Source organism: Penicillium manginii, assembly GCF_028828005.1.
Source record: "Penicillium manginii strain IBT 31320 chromosome Unknown utg000010l:1.0-1143873.0:1.0-1144522.0, whole genome shotgun sequence".
Lineage (NCBI taxonomy): Eukaryota > Fungi > Ascomycota > Eurotiomycetes > Eurotiales > Aspergillaceae > Penicillium > Penicillium manginii.
In genome coordinates, this window is record NW_026643111.1 from 144229 (window position 1) to 166653 (window position 22425).

General features: G+C 46.4%; 9 protein-coding genes across 9 annotated transcripts; 5 read left to right on the forward strand and 4 right to left on the reverse strand.

Moving 5' to 3' along the window:
- Positions 1 to 539: 539 nt before the first annotated feature.
- Positions 540 to 1584, forward strand: N7533_012967 (sterol desaturase family protein; the record flags this gene model as incomplete). Its single annotated transcript, XM_057109617.1, has 2 exons — positions 540 to 863; positions 913 to 1584. The coding sequence occupies 2 exons, from the start codon at positions 540 to 542 to the stop codon at positions 1582 to 1584; spliced, it is 996 nt and encodes a 331-aa protein (XP_056953202.1).
- An 860-nt stretch (positions 1585 to 2444) lies between these two features.
- Positions 2445 to 2912, forward strand: N7533_012968 (tautomerase family protein; the record flags this gene model as incomplete). Its single annotated transcript, XM_057109618.1, has 1 exon — positions 2445 to 2912. One exon carries the CDS (start codon positions 2445 to 2447, stop codon positions 2910 to 2912), a length of 468 nt encoding a protein of 155 aa, XP_056953203.1.
- A 932-nt stretch (positions 2913 to 3844) lies between these two features.
- Positions 3845 to 5561, reverse strand: N7533_012969 (uncharacterized protein; the record flags this gene model as incomplete). Its single annotated transcript, XM_057109619.1, has 7 exons — positions 3845 to 3934; positions 3991 to 4106; positions 4166 to 4747; positions 4805 to 5136; positions 5186 to 5258; positions 5329 to 5342; positions 5404 to 5561. The coding sequence occupies 7 exons, from the start codon at positions 5559 to 5561 to the stop codon at positions 3845 to 3847; spliced, it is 1365 nt and encodes a 454-aa protein (XP_056953204.1).
- A 1226-nt stretch (positions 5562 to 6787) lies between these two features.
- Positions 6788 to 8599, reverse strand: N7533_012970 (uncharacterized protein; the record flags this gene model as incomplete). Its single annotated transcript, XM_057109620.1, has 2 exons — positions 6788 to 7593; positions 7651 to 8599. 2 exons carry the CDS (start codon positions 8597 to 8599, stop codon positions 6788 to 6790), a joined length of 1755 nt encoding a protein of 584 aa, XP_056953205.1.
- A 1180-nt stretch (positions 8600 to 9779) lies between these two features.
- Positions 9780 to 10525, forward strand: N7533_012971 (uncharacterized protein; the record flags this gene model as incomplete). Its single annotated transcript, XM_057109621.1, has 3 exons — positions 9780 to 9930; positions 9981 to 10040; positions 10095 to 10525. The coding sequence occupies 3 exons, from the start codon at positions 9780 to 9782 to the stop codon at positions 10523 to 10525; spliced, it is 642 nt and encodes a 213-aa protein (XP_056953206.1).
- Positions 10526 to 11618: 1093 nt separating this feature from the next.
- Positions 11619 to 13431, forward strand: N7533_012972 (Proline-specific permease; the record flags this gene model as incomplete). The annotated part of the gene is given in 5 exon segments (XM_057109622.1): positions 11619 to 12053; positions 12104 to 12848; positions 12908 to 12933; positions 12952 to 13191; positions 13309 to 13431. The coding sequence occupies 5 exon segments, from the start codon at positions 11619 to 11621 to the stop codon at positions 13429 to 13431; spliced, it is 1569 nt and encodes a 522-aa protein (XP_056953207.1).
- A 678-nt stretch (positions 13432 to 14109) lies between these two features.
- On the reverse strand, positions 14110 to 16125 carry N7533_012973 (cytochrome P450; the record flags this gene model as incomplete). Its single annotated transcript, XM_057109623.1, has 7 exons — positions 14110 to 14515; positions 14575 to 14846; positions 14912 to 15138; positions 15206 to 15369; positions 15417 to 15608; positions 15739 to 15871; positions 15927 to 16125. 7 exons carry the CDS (start codon positions 16123 to 16125, stop codon positions 14110 to 14112), a joined length of 1593 nt encoding a protein of 530 aa, XP_056953208.1.
- An 820-nt stretch (positions 16126 to 16945) lies between these two features.
- On the reverse strand, positions 16946 to 17654 carry N7533_012974 (uncharacterized protein; the record flags this gene model as incomplete). Its single annotated transcript, XM_057109624.1, has 3 exons — positions 16946 to 17077; positions 17230 to 17555; positions 17627 to 17654. 3 exons carry the CDS (start codon positions 17652 to 17654, stop codon positions 16946 to 16948), a joined length of 486 nt encoding a protein of 161 aa, XP_056953209.1.
- Positions 17655 to 19847: 2193 nt separating this feature from the next.
- On the forward strand, positions 19848 to 20338 carry N7533_012975 (uncharacterized protein; the record flags this gene model as incomplete). The annotated part of the gene is made up of 4 exons (XM_057109625.1): positions 19848 to 19856; positions 19965 to 20039; positions 20129 to 20199; positions 20266 to 20338. The coding sequence occupies 4 exons, from the start codon at positions 19848 to 19850 to the stop codon at positions 20336 to 20338; spliced, it is 228 nt and encodes a 75-aa protein (XP_056953210.1).
- Positions 20339 to 22425: the final 2087 nt, after the last annotated feature.

The window sequence follows — 22425 nt, forward strand, 5'->3', positions numbered from 1 at the left end:
TGTTCCTGGCAGGCGATCGCAGATCTTCCATTCGTTGACTTTCACGTTAGTGCCAGCCGAGGCTAATTTTCTGCACGACGCCTCAGACCCAGCATAATGTGCATCATCTAGAATAACCTTGATCAATTGATCTGCATCCCATACGTTATGGGACTGCCCTGGATTGGAGAAAATACTCTTTACCCCATAGAAAATACTGCATAACAAACCCTTCTCCTCCATGCCCGAAATCCTCGGCAGACTATGCGGGGAGAACCTTCACATGTACGAACTACCGGTAGATCTGCCCCAGTTTCCCATGGGGCCCTCCCGATCTCTGTTCTTCATTTGGTGCGCATTTTTGTTGGGGAGGTTTGATCCACTCAAACTAGTCAAGGTATGCGTCGCAGTTTTGCGCCTTCACATGTGCTGTGAGGAGATGGGTATAGATATAAACACATCCACCCATCCACCACGATTCCTCGTAGCTCGATCGAACCAAGCAAAGTGTGAAACTTGAAAAGCACCTCTAGTTCGCCTGCAGACTAGAAGACACCATCATGGAGAAGCCTCTAAACAAGGATTCCATGAAATCCACCTGGCGCACCGCCGACCGCAAAGAATGGAATCACAACCACTGGGCCCTAGAGCTCCTAAACGCCCACCCCCAAGATCTAAACAAAGAAGTGCCCGTCCACTCCAAAGATGAAAAGATCCCATACATGCCCCAATGGTCCCTCCAGCGCTGGGTCCTCTTCTACTCAGCCTTGCCATTAATCTTCCACCAAACCTACATGATGGCAACAGGCCGCACACTAGGCCCATTCGCAACATTCAACCTATACTTCTTCGCCTTCAACGCAACAGTGATCTACCAAGTCCACGTCCTCCGCCGCCTAGGCCACAAATACGGCTTCCTGAGACGGCGACAAGCACGAGCGCGATGGCGTGCCAGACGTCGGCATCGCAAAGGTCGTAACATCCCTCTACAAAACGACCGGCTCCCGCCTCGTAATGGCAACATACCTCTGCTACAACCGCGACGCACTCCCCAGCTCACTATCATGGACCTGGCTCCCGCTCGAAATCGGGCTGTATGGTATTATCCTCGACTTCTGGTTCTACTGGTACCACCGCCTCATGCACGACGTGGGATTTTTCTGGAAATTTCACAGAACGCACCATCTGACGAAACACCCGAACCCGCTCCTCGCCGCGTACGCGGACCACGAGCAGGAATTCTTCGACATGGTCGGCGTGCCGTTCATGACGTATGCGAGTTTGAGGCTGTTGGGGCTGCCGATGGGGTTTTATGAGTGGTGGGTTTGTCATCAGTATGTTGCTTTTGCGGAGGTTTTTGGACACTCGGGGTTGAGGATGCACCTTACTGTTCCGACGACGTTGAGCTGGCTTTTGCAGATGGTTGATGCGGAGATTGTTATTGAGGATCATGATTTGCATCATCGGAAGGGGTGGAGGAAGTCGCACAATTATGGGAAGCAGACTAGGCTTTGGGATAAGATTTTTGGAACATGTACGGAGCGGATTGAGTCTGTTGAGGAGAATATTGATTATGAGAATGTGGCGAAGATGCCGCTTTTTTAGGATAGCTTTTGGGGATGCTGTTGCTATCTGGCTTTTTTTTGGGTTCCTTGATATGATTTATGAACAAGTTCTATGCTTTGACTTTTTTTTTCAGCCTTGGATATCGAGTGGCGCTGGATTGATTAGATTATATCCTTATTTATGCCCATGAAACATTAAAATGGAGGCAAAAACTTGGAATGCATTTATAAAAATTCCAAATTGGAAATTCCTTCGAGGCTGATTAAACTGACTCTAGCTCGGACAGTCGCGATAATTCGTCTCCGAACTGATGACCGACCCTGCGCTGGTCACAACACGAATATGAATAGTATTGGCGCCCTATTTGTAGCAAATGAATATTCATTCTTCGTCACGAATGTAGTTCTAAAAGCATTATGGTAATCTTTGCATTTAGCACAAAGCCCCGAGGTCGTTGCAAACTTCGGGACGTTAAATAATCATAAAATCGCTGTGACCAGATATGTTTATTCATCAGTGAGCTACATATGAAGTCGCATCTTTTTGTTCAAATAATCAATATTCTCAGTGGAACCCTTGGAGTACCTGTGAAACGTACAAGTGCCCAGGTGACGCAGTATGCATGTATTCTATCCCGGGCTCAGGATGCACAAGACTTAGTAGTATCCGGGCGCGAAGGCATATTTAGAATTGCTTACAATTCCCCTCCGGCTCGAATATTAGATTACTGATTTCAATTCAATCGCTTCACTGACACTGACAGGAATAGTATAAAGCATCAATCTGTAAACATCGTTTATCTGAATATCTTCATCCTCCAAATCGAGCTTGCCAACAAAGCTCACTTCATTTCAAATCTCACAACAAAATCTTACCAGACACCCAACAAAAACCTCATCATGCCCCTTTGGCAGATCTACCACCCTCCAAACACATTTCAAAATGCGGAATCGAAACAGCTTTTCGCAGAAGACATAACGAAAATGTACACTAGTTTCGGGCTACCAGCCTTCTACGTCGTGACACAATTCCACGAACTCAAAGATGACAACGCCTACGTTGGCGGGAAGCCGGCCTCGAACAAACCATTCATCCGCGTCGTCATCACTCATATCGCTGTTCGTATTCCCGACGCTGATAAAGCCTACCTTCGAACTACATCGCGCATTGATAAGATCATGAAGCCCCATGTTCTTGATAAGGGTTATGACTTTGAATATCATGTCGATGAAACGGAGCGTCGGCTTTGGAAGATCAATAGCTTAATTCCGCCTCCGTTCCAGAGTGTTGAGGAACAGTTTTGGGTGCAGAAGAATGCCGCTCTGCCATATGAGGGCGCATATCCACCGGTTGATGAGGAAGTTTGAAGGTTGCAATTGACCAAGTGTCGAGGATAAAGTTACGGTGCAAGGACCGAAGATATCTAGATTGAATTGAATTTCCTCTCTGTTTTCGAGAAATTTGAGGCTGGATTTGGTAAAGCTATGCGCTCGGATCTCAGGCGTAGATGACACACATGCCCAGTCATGAGCATAGGCCACTGGGTTTATCGGGAAGGTTTGTATTTGAATCAATTTTTAATTCGGTTTGAGGATACCCCCTGTATGATCAAGTGCAAAAGTACCTACACGAGTACGTAGCTAACACAATACACGAATACTGAGAGGTTACATGATCTGTAAAAAATATATATAATAATAAACGACAGCTGTCGGATTGACGACGCCCATGAACGGACTTGATTGTGCATAGTTTTCCCTCAAGAATATTCATGAGAGCCATTCGAGTCAAGCGCCTTAGACCACTCTCACAAACCGTTCATTTTGCGATAGTGGTAGCTAAAAATGACAACTATTTCCCAAGAGATGGAAATGTACTTGGTTTTTAACGACCCCTGAGTGAAATTTCATTCTCGGTGCTCGGTACTGATTTTACATTGGCTGCCAAATGCGGCTCATCCCTGGCAATCCATTTTGGGTCAAGTGGAATTTCAGAGCGTAGCCCTTGCACGGACCCACCGGGGAGAAGATCACACCGAACAATCAATTCGGAATCCCAGAAGAAAATCTCATTTGGGTTTAAATAATTAAGAGTAATAATCCGCAAAAGCGGAAAAAGGCTGGGAACTTGAAGGTTTCGGAAACACTGGAATTTTCAAACGGTCTATCTTGCTTGAAATCGAACAGGCTATCTAATGTTTAATGTAACGCGATCTATATATACATATGGATGTCGTAATACAGCCATGGAATGCAAATGCATTGTACAATTGAATCTATAATGCTTATCAATCGGGATTTTAAACCTCCGCGTTGTTAGCGCAAGAGAATGCGTTGTTGGAGGCATCGTCGTGAATCGCCTTTCCAGAAACGTAAAGGCCGAGACCGCACTATTATCATAAATTAGCTGCGAACTTGATAACAAGTTTCTAGACGAAAAACTTACCATGCAACCACCAATCAGAACGATGCAGACGTTCAGAATACTGAGAGCGATCTTGCGTGGAGAAGAAAACCACTGCCCTTTGTTGATGTGCAGCCAGTACACACCGGCAAGTCCGTCTGCAATCGCTGTTAGTTTCTAGTGACGCAAATAAAGAAAACCAAAAGAAATGACTTACAGCTGAACCAACTGGCAAACAGAGAGCTGATCAAGCTCAGCAAATCGCTGAAAACAGGAATGGCATCGGCAATGATCCAGGCAATGATCCAACAGCTTAGACCAATCAGCACCCAGGTACCGTAGGAGGTCAGATCGCGACGATGCATGCGATCAGTACCGCGGAACAGGCGAACGTAAATATACTTCAATCCAACGTGGCCGTTGACGACACCAGCTCCAATAATGGTGGGGATGGCAATTCCATAGGCAACCTTCTTCAAGACCGGGCCAGCAGATCCCAAGGCCGGGGAAGTAACGCTTTGACCGGCATAGTAGTAGATGACGATAGCCGCAACGGTGTAAAAAACGATCTCAAAGGTCTGCAGCATATAAAGTGCCTTGGGGAAGTCACGGGGCTCGCGCATCTCGGCGAGAAGACCGAAGAAAGCGACGTGAGCGCAGTAGGCGAAGACAATGTTCGTGACGGCAGTGAATGCGTGGAATAGATCGGTATCAATGGTAGCTTTGATAGGGGCAGTCTGACCCTGGATACCGACACCGATCATGGTGATGATGACAGCGGTGAAAATACTAACGAAGGCTGAAGAGAGGGCGTTAGTACAACATTTTATTCAAATTGGTAGGAAGCTGAACGTACAAGCGCAAGAAATGTAGGTCATGTTCTTCATGGTACGGGGCAGCGAGCAGACCATACAGATCACGAAACCAACGGCAGTGAAAACCATGGTGCAAGTGCCGTGCTCGGTGATAGTATTCATCATGACACTGAAGGTCAAGATGTGGCTACCCATGATGAAGATCGAGAACAAAAGCTGGCCGATACCGAAAAGCTCGCGTCCGAACGCGCCAAAGAGAACCTCACCAGCATCGGCAAGGTTCTGGATGTGAGGATAACGTTGATGGAACTGTCCGATGACATATCCAGTATATGTGGCGAGAATACCAAGACCGATGATGAGGACGAGAGCACTGGAAGACATCAGCAACCGTTGGGAAAAAAAAGTATTGTCATACTCACGGCGCGAGTCCGAGCGAGGCGAGAGTCGCAGGGAGAGATAGAACACCAAGTGAAACGGACTCAGCGATCATAACTAGTTCAATCAGAGATATGTTTCTTTCAACCTTGGAAGGTACGCGATCGTTTCGTGATAATGTACTTACACATTCCAGCTTGCCTATAACACCAGGAATTAGATATCATGTTTATCAAAAAGGTTCATTGCATTGGACACTTACCACCATTCCATAGTCTTGTATTTCACCTCCGCGTTAGTCTCGTCGCCAAATGCATCCTGGTATTGGGGCATGTCCTTCTCGAACTCTTTTTCCTTCCATCCTGATCCGGCCTCCGAGTCAACGGGTTCCGGACGTGTGGGAACTCCCTCGATAATCATTTCGAAAATGTATAAGGTCTGCCGGATATATGTAAAGGGGCAAATCGAGGAGATGACGAAGAGTTAGAATCGGGACACGAAAGAAGAGATATGTATGTGTGCAAAAAATCTTGGGTACCCGTGGGTGTGGAGCTCAACGTCGTATGCGACAGCCGAGACCCCCGCGACTAACTGCTTTTTATGGAAGGTTTGGGGCACAAATTCCGGGGCTCGGGACTTGAATAAGGCGGGAGTTATCGGGCTTATCGGTAGTCATTCGAATTCCTATGAGCACATTCTATTATGGTGTGCAAACCCTTTGCGCAGGGTCCAATTTGGTCATACAAATGCAAAGCTTGGGGCTTGCTTGCGATTCTCCAGAATTAAGCGTCCCTTCGGTCCACTCCCGGGCGCGGCGGTGGATCTTAGCCTCCACTTTACTGCAGCTTCGAACCAATTGAAACTTCGGCTCGGCCATCCATTAGATAACAGGAATTCGGGACCCTCGTGGCTACCCCGACGGTAGCCGGAGATGGTGAATTTCCGATCTCAACAAGTGTACTAGTAATGCCAAGCGCCAAAAGTTCCCCTTTGACTATGATCGTGCGACGCTTTGAGGGGAGTGTATTTTCGATCCCGAGCGATTGAAGAGACAAAAATCGGCGGATATAACAAGAAGCTTCGGCAAACCTCTGCTAGTGGGAACGCACGCCAAGGCCGGCTCGGGATGGCTGGTCGAAGCAATAAGGAGGTTGATACATCAACCGTGGCCCGTTGCGGCTCGAAGCGCATGGTCGCCACTGACAGAAAATTTCTTTAGTCAGGGCAAAGGCACAAGCTTCAGCCACCACCTGAACCGTATGACGGGCAGTGGATCAGGAACCAATCGCCAAGCCTCGGGAATAAATTGTTCACATCTTTCCCGAACAATCTTCAATCTTTATGTCATTGAAATTCACTCGGTCTACCCCCGCGTTACCCCATTTGTTCTCCGAAAGATTCTCCACATACTAGTATTCGACAAAGCAGGAAACTTTTGGAGAATGGGTATAAAGGAGGGGGGGTTGAGCGAATGCATTTTTTATTGACTAATATGTACCAGTGTATTCTAGTATAATTAATTAGTGGGCAGCCCTGGAGTTCGAAGAGTATCAACTCCGACTCGGAGTCACTCTAGGGCTCTTTTGAAAACGACGCGGCCAATGTTGGAACACCAGGACTGGTACTCTCAGATTGGACGGCCAATATTAAATGCCTGAGTCATCCTGGGCAACGATATACTTATTCTCGTAAGTACTCCAGGTATCGCAGTTCTGATGCAAGTTTTTGTATTCGATAAGAGGCTTGATCTCATTATAGCGCTCGATGAACTGGATCGCAAAGCCCTCCTCAGTATGCCAGCCAATATGGCAATGCATGAGCCACGCCCCTGGATTATCTGTCTTGAAGGCGATAACCAGGTAACCATTTTCGGGTAACATAGCGGTGTCACGCTTTGGTGGTCTGGCAAGAGTAGTAATTTCGCCATCATATGTTCCAGTGCCTTGGGCCACGATTACGAAGTCATGCCCGTGTAAATGGATTGGATGAGGCACAGAGAGAGTGGTTTCAATGACAACATAGGTCCACACGTTCTTGTGGGGAAGTTCTATCACCCCGCTGGTGTTGGCCCATGAGTGGTGACCCCGATAGACCTCTAGCAGAGTCGGGTCTGTCCAGTCAACATGCATGGAGGTTGAATTGAGTTTCCATCGGTAGAGGCTACCTCCGTTCTTGCCAAGCGAGACGGGCTCCGAGCTGTTATAATAAGGACTCGAAGAGACACTTTCGGAGACAATCGGAGACAGATCCGCCATATTCTCGTCGGAACAGCTGTCGGTATAACTATGACCGGTGGTAGTAGGATTCGCAGGTTCATCACCATAGTATATGATTCCCTTGATATTCTTGGGTGATTTATTTTCGGAACAGGCGGTCTGAGGAATAGCCCTCATCCAGAAATTCTTCGCGATCGATGCCTTGTCGGCGCTGACGATGACGTCGTATCGTTGCCCTGTATATGTATATGCGTCAGTTCTTGTCATTCCCAAAGGTCACTGGGCTTCCTTACCCATAGCAAGGTTCAGAACATTCGTCTTATAGGGTGTTATTGGGACAAGGTCATTTGCGATGACTGTCAGGGTGTGATTGTCGATGGAGAATTTGAAGTGAGTGTCGCACGCAGCGTTGACCAGACGAAGCCGATAGGATGTTCCCTCGGCGAAGGAAGTGTTGAAACGAGTCCCGGTTTGGTTGGTTGAATAATCCGATCCAAATACGTTGGTTCCGTTGATCAGAGCGTTATCAAGCGTGGGAGGACCATCTTTCTGGGCAGTCATGAAAAGCTCATCCACAGTGTTGATATCCCAATCGTTCATGATGAGAACGCCTTTGTCCTCGTCGTAGTTAGCACTGGCCGGGCCATGAATCACAATCCCACCGAATAATCCCTCCCAAGCCTGTAAGCCTATGTGAGAATGGTACCAGGTTGTGCCGTATTGCATGGCACGCCATCTGTAGGTGATTGTGTTATTTGGTGCAGTCGGACACTGTGTAATTGACACAACACCGTCGTTTTGGTTGGTCCAGAACTGTCGGATTCCATGGAAGTGGATGCTGGTTCCATTTTGCAGGTCATTGGGGAGACTGTTGGTGAGATGTATCACGACCTCATCACCCCAATTTGCTTCAATTGTAGGACCGGGAATGGAGCCATTTATCGCAATTGCTTTTCTTGATCGGCCATCTGGTGCAACGGTCACGCGTTCGAGATTGAACCAGTATTCGCGAGTCACATTTGTGGTTGGAACGACCGTCGTATAATCGGTATTGATGCTGTAATCGCACCACTGGTCGCGTGTGCTGGCTGTGTTCCCCTCGCAGGCGCCACTCACTGAAGTTCCCGAAGAAGGAAGAACTGAAGCCACGGACCTGGTATGCGAGGTGAGGTCGAGAATTCTTCCAGCAGAGACAGAGGCGATGAGGAAACAGAGAACTGAAACTTCTGAATTCAATTTCATGACTTCGAGAAAGAGGAGTCAAGGATTCGGGACGACCAACAAAAAGTAGAAAAAAATAAGAAGAAAAATGATAGAAAAGGAAAATGTGAGAGAATGAATGAGTGACAGTAGTTGACAAAGATTATGCTGCCCTTGAAGGCAGTCTAGAACGAATGAGTGTGTCGAGTTTAATACAGGACTAGAATGTCCTGAAGGTCTCAATATGAACCGTCTTTCAATCGCTCAAATAACATGATAATGTGCACATCTTTCAACATGTAATGATCTACACCAATTTAAGAGAAATGACCTTTCGGGCGAATAGAATAAGCTATAGCCGGAATCATCCTGGCTTTGCGACCCACTGAGAGATAAATCTTTCGCTGTAAATAGAAAAGAGTTGGGCATGATAGGTCGAGTCACTCGTGAACGCGAAGCCGATGCGATCTATGGGTCTAAGGCCTGTCGATCGTGCCACTAAACGAGCTATACCTTGGCGGGAATGACTATCAGGTTCGAATTCCAACCTTTCAAGTTTCCACCAGATTTCACTAATCATGAAGTCTATATCTAATTCAATCCTTGACTTTCGCACGATCTGTGAGGTAATACGACACTATAGGGCTTACTACCGATAAACTTACGAAGTCAAGTTCGGAATTCAAAAATCATCAAGTACCTATCCAGTAACTATTTCAGCCTTGTGCTGATAGCCTTGAAATCAAGGTTAAATGGTAGCCCCGATTCTGCGCGGGACGGCTGGTTGGGCCCACCAAGCTTCTTTAGGGATAGCCCGAGCACACAACGTCAGCTCCGCGCAAGCCACCCCCAGTCAAGACCCACTGCTATAACAGATCTACAATGGTATACTCCGTAGTCCCCGATCAGAAACCAAGCCTGCCCAGGGAAGTTTCCCCACTTGACCCTACCAGCTGACGATGCATCGCAAATATCAACCCTTTTGCTAACTCAACATTGTGGGTCCTGCGGAGGATTCATACCGCAGGCCACAGGATTTCGCAACTTCTCTATCGAGGAGCCCCCCCGGAGAGGAATCGTTACCAGATTAGGAGTTGGCCTAAATTATGAGACCTAGCCTGAATTTCAGTATCAGAAGCTGAAATAATTCTCTGCAAGCATCAATCTTCGCCCCTGCCCGTCGCTTTCGATTTGAACTTACCAGATTCTCTTCCATTTCATGATGCGGGTGGGCTTCTTTGGGTTCAAAGTGCTCTTCTTGGGCTTTGCAGTATCCGGAAAACAGATTGCGTCGCGATCCTCCCAATCGGAATCATATAGCCTATATGCCTTTGGTGACAACATTGGAGGATTTCCGATGTACTACGCCGACGGTAGGATTCATCGAAGACAATGATATTTCTCCACTGACCATGCGAATCAGGCAATGCTGTGGTCGGAAACAAGACTCCCCAGAACGCAACTAATGTCAGTCAAGTTTCCTGTATGAATCGTTAATTATCCACCGTCTCTTCGATCCAAATTGACAATTTTTTAGTTACGCCTGGCGAGTCCGGCCCTATGATAGGTAATCCAACTTCCAATTCGACCACGGTGAATGGTTCGAGCCAGAGGGCCTTTCAAAATCAACAGTTCTATGTTCCCAGCCCAGACTCGAGCGATCACCAAGTTGGCTTTACCCAAAACGCCACCTCAAACCAAGTCACATCAAAATTCATCTGGTACGGACACTTTCTACTTGTTGAAAACGATAGTGGAGAGTACACATCCCTTTTCTACGCCAAGAAAACCGAGCAAGAGGATGTATTTTCCTTGCAGTGGAATATTACAGACGAGGATGATGAGGGTGACTATATCTCGATCAGTATGAGAGGTCTACCCCCCCTCAAATGCTTGAAAAAAATCCTATCCCTACCTTGGGCCTCAGCATCGACACGCCCTACTGTTTCGTCATCTTCTCTGACATGACCAAATTGAAAGAGATACAGTATCAACAGGCCATGAAAACAAGGTGTTCAATTTGAAAGAATTCGCATACCTAGGTATGGCTTCGAGGGTTTTCAAAGGCCAATACGGAGCGAATATACTAGTATCATTATAGTATGACCTGCCAGCGCCAGTGCTTCATCCACCACCAGCCTGATACCCGAAGCTGTATACACTATGTACCTCAATTTGAAGGCCGAAGGGTATCAACACCTATTTGTCTCCAGGGCTCCCCAGCTGCAGATGAAGGTGAATTTATGCATTCTCGAATTCTAGCCACTCCCCACTCAACGAACTTTATTCACAGCCGGCTGGGCAGCCACTCTATTATTATAGGATATAAATCCTCCACTTATTGTAGCCGGCATGGATTCACTAGTGTGAGGAGATGAAGTTATCCTGAAAGCGTAGAATGATAAAGTTCCCCAAAAGAGGCCACAACCTCATCCGGTGGGCTACTGCGACAGATCTCTTTACTAGGTTCCAGCCACCTTTTTACACCAACCGTGGATCAGAAAATTCGAAGGAGAAAATATGGTGGGCATCGTCGATGAGCATCACCTGCTTTGAAGTATTATCATGCATAAATACCGGCGTTTTTACTCGCCGGTTGGATGAACGCAGTCCTCGGAAGGGTGGCGTTTATGAAAAGGGGGCAGGCGGTAACAAGAGGCTTCTGCACGGATCCGGTGATAGTTGCCTTGTTTGTGATTGGTCAATATGTCGAGGACAGACAATCCCCCGCAGAGTCAACGGTACTGCTAGTATCGAACAACCCGGCCTCAATTCCAGCGGCCAATTATGAGACTAGCCTACTGTTACTCCGAACAAAGCGCAAGGTGTATCCCACAGATACCGGAAAATGATGATCAGATAGGTAACTCTTTATTTTTCTCCGCTCACATGTTCGGGGTAGGTATCGAACAAAACATCAAATGTGATTCCGTGGCGCCCGCCTGATGCATGCAAAGACGAACTCCATTGTGCAACGCAATGTTCCTCACAAACAGCTTTTTGCAGGCGCGCGATTACACATCTACATCAACGAGCTAGCGCAATCACGAATCGCGTCAAAATGAACCGTTCAAAGTTCAATGCAGCCGACGAGACGCTTCAGTCCGACGACCGAGCTGATTTCGCTGTCGGTGAGGCTTCTGGTGATGTTAAACATGAATTGAAACTCAATATCGGTGGTCGGGGTGCTACCCACCGTCGTCTGCATGACTGTCAAGTGACCATGATCGGTTTCTGCGGTGGTATAGGCACGGGACTTTTCATAGGCACTGGCTCTGCATATGCTAAAGCTGGCCCTGCTGGATTATTTGTCGCCTACATAATTGTCGGCTCAGTCCTGTGGTGTATGATGCAAAGCATTGCCGAATTGGCTACCTTATTCCCTACAGCTGGGTCTTTTCCACACTGGGCTACCCGCTTCATTGATCCCGCAGTGGGGTTCTCGCTAGCTATTTCCTACGGATATTGCTTTATGATTGCTATTGCCTCCGAAACGGTATGTCTACTTTTAATTGGACTTGAAATTTCTGACGCTCACTTTGTTAGTTCGCCGCTGCTTTGATAGTATCTTATTGGAGTGACATAACTCCTGCCGTGGTCATCACTGTCAGCCTTACTCCTCTTCTATCCATCAACCTTATGAGCGTCCACTTCTACAGTGATTCCGAAGTGTTAGGTGGCACCGTCAAGGTTGTTTGTTTTCTTGGCCTTATATTCGTCTCTATTGTTATCACAGCCCGTGACCGTATTGGGTTCCGCTATTGGAATGACCCTGGCGCGTGGACAAACTACAACGACATTATGGGCCCTAAAGGACACTTCCTTGGGCTTTTATCCGCCTTTTTCAACGCATCTTTCAGTTTTATTGGAATTGAAACCGTTGTCATTACAACCGGAGAGGCAATGAACCCACATTACGCTATCCCGAAAGCAGCACGGTATATCACCTACCGGATCGGATTCTTCTATGTTCTGGGCGCGCTCCTTATTAGTATAACAGTCGACCCACGAAATTCAGATCTTGTTTCTGGGGCTGGGAATGCCCACAGTTCCCCTTTTGTCATTGCTATTAAAGCAGCAGGTATATCAGCCTTACCCTCGATAGTGAACGCCTGTATTTTTGTATCTGCGTGGTCTGCAGGGAACTCATATTGCCGGATCGGGTCACGAATGATTTTGGCTATGACAACGGACCATCAACTACCACAGGTATTTGGAAAGGTTAATAGGAAGGGCGTGCCTTATGTGGCCGTGATTACAGCTTGGCTTTTCGGACTCCTGGCCTATCTGAGTAGGTGAGCCCGAATGTATTCTTGAAACGAAGGATTCTTGTTGATAGAACAGCAATAGGTCTGGGCAAAGGAGGTGCTTCACAGGTGTTCGCTTGGCTGTAGAGTCTGGGAACAGTTGCTGGAATCATAGCATGGGCAACTCTTTGCTTTTTTTATATTAGCTTTCACGCCGGACCGAAGGCCCAAGGCGTTAGCTGCGAATCTCTTCCGTGGAAGTCTCCGTTTCAACCGTTCACGGCATGGTATGGATTCATCGGTGCCAGTACCATCTTTTTTATTACCGGTTCCATGTTTTCCTCAAGGGAAATTGGTCCGTATCGACCTTTGTGGCTGCATACATTGGTATACCCCTATTCATCGTACCCATCATTGTGTGGAAGATTTTCTATCGCACCAAGGAATTTAATTATGTGATAAATTCAATATAAAGCGAGATCTTGCTGATTTCTACAACTCCAGTTTGCCTCTGCCTCGGATATGGACCTTTGGTCTGGCCGACTTGAAGGGGGAGAGATCGAAGAGCTCACAGCCCCAGACCTGAGGCGTTGCATGTGGAAACGTGTTTTGGATCACGTCGTCTGATTTCACGACCTATTTTAAACGACTAGGGGGGCAAAGCCTGGTTGCTCATATCTTTATCAGATTGCGTTGGTCCATTAAACTAGTCTACTGCCCCGGAATAAGCTCCGGATTGGGATTTATCCCGTTTCTCCCTGAGGCTTAGCTGCTTACACTGTCCTGATCCATGGCCTTCGTCCCTTACGGTTTTAATCCCTCTAGCTACCAGTATCTATTTAGTCGCATACGTTATATAGCCATGTTCATGGGTTTAAGCTCCTGTCACTGCAATAATATCTCTGGATGATAGTATCAAAATAATGCCGTAAAGGAATACAGCTGTTTGCGTTCGCACTTTTATTCGTGAATCATGTTCCCGAAGATCACATATAGTACGGAGAAATTTGAAGTAAGCACTTTGATATAAGATTTATCTAGCAACCTATGTACTGCTGTTATCTGCTACCAAATACACAAAACAGTGATCCCCGAATATTATTATTTGTACTTTAATCTTCCATAATATCTTTTTAAAATGTTGGGATCTCAAGCGGCTATGATGTACGAAGGAACCTTGGAATATGACTGTATTCTCCGAGTCTAGACGGACTAGTAAATCATTCCAAGATTGGCATCGAAATTCAAGTTTTGACATATCTAACAACCGGTAATATTCTCATGATCCATAGATGTGCCACTGGTCTAGTTCACCCTCAGCGCTTTATCCAAGTCATCTGCATCACTGGTCTCGAATGGATGGTACTTCTCAAAATCGACAATGAGCTGTTCATGCTCTTCCGTGCGTGGGATAATTCTGCACTTGTAAGGAATCGGGTGGCTAATAATTCCCGGAGTGAAATCCTGAGGTGGCTCAATCTCTTTGCCGTCTTTGCCAAGTGGCTTCTTCACATCAAAAACGGCCAGTGTGTTTGAGATGGTGAGGAAAAGCGAAGCGTCGGCGATTTGCCGACCGGGGCAAACTCGTCTGCCAAAGCCGAAACTTACTTCAGCAGGATCAAGCTCCACGTCGCACCCTTCAGAGGGGATGTATCGCTCTGGGCGAAATGCCCGAGGCTCGGGGTAAACCTCGGGGTCGTTGTTAAAAGACCTGGGAGAGAAATTAGCAAAGTTGCGAGTAAGAAGTAACTAATTTTCGATGCCACGCACCAAATGTTAGGAAGCAGCATAGCGTCTTTCGGAATGAGAAATCCATCCACAACATCATCCTCATCGGTTCTGTGAGGAACACCGAGATTTGCAACTGTATGCCACCGGAGAGCTTCTTTCGCAACTGCGTCGACATATGGCAACTTCGATCGGTCGGCCATTGTAGGGAAATATGCCTTGCCGAACACTCGGTCGATTTCCTCTTGTGCCTTGCGCTGAACGTCTGGGAAAAGCGCCATAGCCAGAAAGAACCCTTCCAGAGCGGCAACGGTCTATTTCATCATTTGAAGTTAGAAAATTGGTCAACCTCGGAACACCTCGATAGCTTTCTACATACCGTATCGGCTCCTCCACCGTATAGCGCGACAGCAGACCACTTGATAATCCCTTCATCTTCCCCTTGCTCCAAAAGCGTGGAAGTGAACGATTGTCGTTCTTTCTTCTCCTTCATTTGATATTTAGTGAATGCAAGTGGGTCCTCAACCAGCTTGGTCAGTGTCTCGAGATAATGGCGACCGATTTTCTTGAAATTTGCACCAGGAAACCAATCTGGGATGTATTTCACTGTGACATTCATTAATTGAATTCCTTTCGTTGGAAAATAGACTTGAGTCAGAAAGATTGGACTAACACGCAGGAACCATATCAACAAGCCATGCACCTGGGACAATGGCATTTGAAAACTGTTGAAGCGCCAAGTCGGCGAGGGTCACAAGGGGGTCCTCTCCATGAGGCTCAATGCTATAGCCATATGTGATCTTCAGAATGAAAGCACCAGCCTCACTTTGTTCATATCTGTTAGCGATGAAATCCAGAAGTCATGTCCATTGCTCAGAACATACGTTCGAATGTGGTCAACGAATCTCTCAGGGGTCTGAAGAACACGCCAAATGAAACGGCGAGTTTCGTCTTCCAAAAGACCATCGAACCGAGATGCAGAAGTGCGTGTTCCAATAACCTTTGCCATGGCCCGTCGGTAAGACCTCAAAAGGGCGGTGTTGTCTTGGCTTGAGGGGGCATTTCCCCATCCGGATCTAGATGACTTATTAGCATACTGCCAATCTGCTTTGTTCTGCGGTAGAAAGGGGATTGATATCCCGTGGGGAAATTGGCTTGGGGTTGATCGAACATCCCTCTTGTAGATAAGACAAGACTTTCACTTACAGCTCATCGGCAAAGACAAGCCGAGGACGAGAGGAATGCTTCGCGGAGTTCTTTTCCAGGATTTGAAGTGCCAGTTTTCTGTCATTGATTATGATAATTGTCTTCCCGAGAACTGTGATAGAGCTGAGAGGGCCTATGGAAGCTCATCAGAAATCTCGACAAACTTTATCGGAAACGGGAGAACAGACCATAAACCTCTTTATGTTTAAACCAATGAACGCATTCCTGTTGACCCGCAGGAGGTAGATCAAGCAAATTTCCAATAATAGGTTTTCCCTTTGGACCAGGTGGCAATTTCCCAGCCTTTTTGGTCCTAAATAGCTTCCTGAGGGCAAAGAACAAAGTGACAAAAGCTGACAGAACAGCCAGTTGCTGTGTGGATACCATGACGCCGTATAGGAGGCAAATGTGGCCAATATTGCAATAGGCGCCTTAAAGACCTCGTGTTACTTGAACAGAAGGATCGCAGAAGGATCGCAGAAGGAGACGCGAACGTGGAAGATAAATACGAGTGGGGGTGAGCCCTAGCTAAGAATCTTCTGAGTGGCGAATACAGGTTATTGCATGGACCAGGCAGTGCATGCAGCTAGGTATTTAGCTTTGTTTATTGTCTCCATACAATTTCGCTCTTTATCTCCGCAGTCATGAACTTCAATTTTGGTTCGTTAAGGAACGGTCCGTGTCAGGTCCAGCTGGTATTTTTGTGGGGCCAATGTTGATATTTTAATGTAACCATCTCGAATTCGATATTATGCTCGCTTCAATCCACTGTTAGAGCTTGTAGATTAAAGCCTCGGTATCAGGGTCTTGGGCCCATTGCTCTTTCACTCAATAATATTCTGCCAATTGTAAAATCCAAAGACGGGCTGGAAAATTGACTAAAGCTGCAAGATACGCTTGGCCAAAACTATGTGGGGCCGAGGCTATCTCGCGTCCAATCATCATGCTATATAAGATTTCCAGGGGAATTTAAGTCAATCTGATTGGACAAAAAACCCGCTCTAAACAGACTGCAGAGCGCCTCTGCGCCATAATGAAACGGCGACGCAAATAGTACGCTTTCTTCATCGGGAAGGTGTACGGCGTCGAAACTGTTACCAAAAAGGGACATGTTATGAAATCTTACATTTCATAATACAGAACTAGCCTACGATTTAATATGGACAAATATATCAAGTCTCAATAATATTTATTTGCAAAAATCAAACTAAATGTCAGCAATGTCTCCGTATTCAGATGACTTAACGTAGACTTTCTCAATATCGAACCGGGCCTGGATAAAATTGGCATACTGTCCAGTTTTCCACAAGGCGACTCGGGAAATCTTCTGCGTGCCTCTCTGAAAGGAAACCAGGACAAAATACGCCACAACCTTACGAATTTGAGTACTAGCATTGCCTTGAATTCCGGAGTGTTATTCTTCCAAAAATTTTCCTCGCGGGTTAGGTTGAGACGAGCCTTTGCAAATATCTTCGTTTCTGTATTGCTTACGTTAGTAACAAAGATGTACCGTAGAGTATGGAGAGGGAAGTGATCTTCGTAGGCCGCCTTGCTGATTTCAGATATGAAAGGACCAGAGGCGTCCTCACTTTTCATGATATCCTCGATAGAAATCAAGCCTCTTCCAACTCGGCCTTTGAACGAAATATCTGTACCTAAATCGGAATACATGCCAGCGGTTGTCAAATGATGACGCTGGTCTTGAATATTAAGATCATACATCTGAGACGCAGTGTATGATGAAGGCAAGCCGTTTGAGTGGGAATTGACCTCCCAGATGTCGGAATATAATCCCATAAGGTATTCATCTGACTCAACTGAATGGAAAAAGAGATATTGGGATTATTAATTCATGCTTGACGAAGTGCTCCCTCCTCCTGAGGCCCACCGTACGAAGGCTGCTGGTCGGCTGGCATGTTTCTGACTAGTAGAAGGATCGGTATATAGCTATATAGTGTTTCAAGTGGTAAGTTTCAAGTAGCTAATAACTTACCTAGGTATTGGTATGATCTGTTGCTGAACTCTGTATATGCGGAACGAGTGGAATGAGAGGCTCGATAAGCAGATCGGATGTGACTTTTATAATTATTCGATGAAAGACCGTAGAATTGACAACAAAGCACGAGGGGCCCAAAACTGAGTATATTTAAAAGAAACAAAGAAAGCGAAGGAATATGCCAACCTATCATAAATTTAACAATGGGTTGTTCTCTCCTCCTATTCAAAGAAATTGATAGGGCAAAGGGGAGACATAATTCTGCTAGTTCTAGATCAGTAGATACGTAACAATGGTAATGAATTCACCCGCTGTCTTGAAGGGATCTAGCGCAATACTCGGAAATTCTCAAGGTCAATATGGAACAAAGCAGTTCCTCGATAAATGGCTTTGAATTGAAAGCGGGTATCGAACATTTTCAAAAGAAATTGAAAGATCTAGGGAAGCGGTGTCCGGAGGGCAGTTTCATAAGTTAAGTCATAAGTTGAGTCTCCCGAAACTGAGTTTAATGGACTTGCAACCTGTGAAATAGCATGCGTAGGCTAACATTCTGGAGTTTCCTGCAAAGTAATTCCAATTACCTAGGTATATAACATTACCTTCGAGTGGTGAGTTCAAGGTATACGGGATACTTTAACTGCCCTGGAGGTGACAAGCTCAGTAAATACCGAAGAAAAGTTCAACAATCGACTCTACATATTCCGATTCTTGATGCGTTTCTCAATATGGTTTGCAATCCATTCCAAGTTCGACTCGTTGTTCTTCGCCGTAGTGTTTCAATCCTCGCCAAGTCAACATCCATGGAGTTGCCCCCTTTTAGTTGCTTGTTCTTTGTCAAACTAGGGCTTTTCTTTCAAAAATAAACGATCCTTGTGTTTTGAAATTTTATAAAATGGCCACCCGGGGCCATTGGGCATTGTTTGTTGGGCCGAAAATAGTAGTAGAGATTAAGTTTTCGATCTCTAGAATTTAGTACTCTGACTCGGAGTATCTAGACACCAGATATATTCAGGAGAGAACTCTTGAATAGAAAACACCATCTGAACTTCCAAAGTTGTATTTCAACTTGAACCTTAGAGGTTCGAAGATTGGAAGCATTTCCCCCTTTATCGTTCTAATTATGTCGCATCCCAACGTGGAGTCGTACTATGCAAGGATCCGAGATAACTGGACTCGATCTCTTTTGGATTGGAGTGATGTTCTGGCACAAGACCATGAACGTGTAGATGATGTTTGTGAGATACTCGACAGATTTGGCCCAGAATTCGATATTCTCAAAACCTTTGGCAGTAGCTACCCTGAGGCAAGTTGTTGTTTCATACATCGGTGCCAAGTCATTAGGTTTACAGTCGAAGACGTTAGCGACCTGCTCAAAGCAAAATGGGAATCCGTTTCTGACCTTGCGGAGGTAATCAGAATGATGGGCGTTCAAGTTGGGCGGCTCATGTTGGCTTATGAAAAAGATGGGCAAGACAGAACTGTAGCAGTCTCGGAAGGGAGGGTCCTGGCATTCCACATTCAAATGCAGTCAGATAATAGGCATATCTCATCCTTTCTACGCGACATGTGGCAACGCCTTCATTTCACAGTTGGAGGATGTGAATGCCGGCAATGTCGCGCTGTACGCCATCCTGACTATGCAAAGGATACACCTGGGCTCTACCGAGCTTGAGGAGTTCTTTGTGTACTAGAAACAATTTCTCGTTAAATCCACGAGCAGCTAAGCTTGCAACCTGAACACTCTAACTAAATGAAAAATGCCCATAAATTGTGAAATTTCTTCCACGTTGACTAGGGAATAACATAATTTCCACGCAAAATGTTCGAAGGTTGCCTAAAAATAGCTTTCATTTCGATTAGTAGATAAGTTGTCAGTGTAACTCCGGTGTCAGGTGTTAGTTATACATCCATGGATTTATTTTAGGAAATATGTGGCAATTAGACAGTTCATTCCAACGAATCACAACCAATCCTTCAGGACCGTTCCTAATTGTCGTCGATAAGCGATTTTCCCCGGCCCCACTTCGGATCCCCCGCCGACTTCAACGCCGCCGCAAATTTTCTTCCTTCGATCTTTCATCTTTTTCTTGTATCTACCACTCGAATCGCAAACATGGGAAACGTAAGAGGAATTCCCACGGCAGCGACACGGGTAGCGCGACTCTTCCTTGCGCCCCGTCTAGCTGCCCTGGCTAACGCACAGGCGAACTAACAACTTCTACCTACACAGGGAGCCAGAGCCCAACAAAAGCGCGAGCGCAACGCGACTGCCGGCAAGACTGCCGCCAAGTCTCAAACTAAGAGCGTATGTGAATCTTGCTGCGAAGCGCTTTCTTCCCTGTCTAATTATCCCCCGCTTGAGGGTCTGGTTCCGGTCGCTGATATATTTTACAGAACGAGAAGGCCATGAGCATCATCTGCCAGGTCTGCAGGCAGACTTTCCTGCAGACCACAAAGGCCCCCGCGTACGTGATTGATTTATCTATCAATTCTTGAAGGTTTTATTGCTAACGGACATTCTTTCTTCATAGTCTCCTTGAGCACGCCGAGAACAAGCACAAGAAGGGTCTGGCTGATTGCTTCCCTGGCGTCGCCGCCGCATAAAGTGCTGTCCCGAATGGCACCGAGCCTTATAGCATAACGCCCTTCCATAAAAAGCGTGATTTTTCCATCCATCCATACCCCCATTTTGAACGACAGGCCGAACGCGATCCGAACCCCCAACCAGCCGTACCCTGGCCATGCGACAGATACGGTGTTGGTCACACTTCACCGAGAGATATGCTTGTACTTGGAGCTGGCTACGCAAAGATAAATCTTAACGACTTAGAGAAAATGACAATTGAACTATACTTATATCATTGTCAATCGTTGCCCGCGCTAGTCGCAGATAAATGGATGGCAGCACCCTAAAATTGCTCCACCAAATCAATACCCACATCACTGTTTCCGCTTTTCTAGGCGGTTATTCCCATCTTAACAGATACAACCAGGTGGTTGAGACTTGGATTAACAGAGATCTGGATGTACCAGTAGTGTCAATGTGACAGTGTAAGTCTACCCTTTTATGAGCGACAGGAATGACCGATCGCAATGGCGGAGACCAGAATGCTGGTTTCATTTCCTTAAGCCTAGCATTGGGGTTTCCAATCCTTTTATTTAGTCATTATGGCTCTGGAATTCCCTCTTTATGACGAAATATGATGGCGGCTCCCTCGAAGGAAGAAGACAACTCTTTATCATATTACTACTAGTGTTATACTTGCTCATCAGGCCGGCGATCCGGGCCCTTGGTATCGAATACCCAGGTACTGTTGCCCCACACTCTTCCGGGCACCGAGGCCGGGCTATATTCCAGGCCACATCGGGAGGAAACGGTAGATCCACGTGTTAGTCACATATGAAAATCGATTAATAGAGAGGCCTGGACGCTAAAATGAAAGAAAACGAAAAAAAGAGGAGAATGTGAGGAGGGGTTGACCGGATCAACTTTCATGTCACCCTGCGCAGAACTCCCCCCGCGGACTACACCCAACAGAGCTATGGGTGCAATATCTTAGCTGCTTGGATAAATTCAGTTCTACTCTATCTCATGAGAACAAAAAAGGAACACAAAAGGAAAGACAGGTATGCTGAAAGAAAAAAAAAACTAGCGCAACGACATTCAGGCCACAACAAAAGTGAGACCAGTGTCAAGACGCCCCCTGAATCACAACAGGAATCACAGCAAAAATCACATTATTCCCGACCATTTCATTATCCCCCGTTGTAAATCATCGTCGTAATGGCAGGTCGTAGCTCGTAGCAGTGGCAGTAATCATCATGATCGTCATTGCCGTGATGCAGGCAGGAAATGGTGATGGTCAGACAAGCCGACTACACAATGATCTGGAATTCATTCTCATCCGTCGGTGTAGACGTCTCCGAGTCGCCCTTACCCTCTTGGATTTGAGTAGATTGATCTTTAGGCTTAGCAGGAGGATGCGAGGAAGCTGGGCGTTTGCCCGATTTTCTAGGTCGCGGAGGCTTGCCCGAATTCTCACCCCTCTTGTACACCCAGACATTTGGTGGTTCCAACCATATTGTGTCTCGGCGATCGGGACAGAGGCTGAAACAGTTGTGCGCTCTGTGCCATCTTGTCCGAAAGTATGCGCATTCGTCTTTTCTGCCTGGCAAAGCTCGCTCATTTCATACATGGTCTTCATCAGACACACTATCCCGGGGGTGATTGTGTTGGTCCTTGATTGGCATTGGATCGATTTGCTTCCGAGTGCCCTGACGAGGGATGTGGGTTTCAGTGTTCGCGACAGCATTATCGACTGTGGTGGCGTTGTCGGACATATCGATTATAGTAATCGCAGGGTGGGGTTAGAGATGAGGCTGGGGTCACCAAAACCTTAGAAGGAGATAGGAATGCAATGTAATCGTGTTATAGGTGAGAATTTGGGGCTTCAACCGAAGGGGTCTTTCTTGAATGTGATGTGAGAAGTGACAGAGGCGAGATACGTTGGGGTCACGAGGCCGAACGTGTATTTAGAGCATCTAGTGAATGAAACTTCACGGGTAAGCCTAGGCCACAACCTACTAGGGATGACTGAATGAAAGCACGGAGGAAATTAATGGTATGGTATGAGAGATAGAGGAATATGAAGAGAAACATGGTCCGAATGTGCTTCATGGGTGTTTGTGAG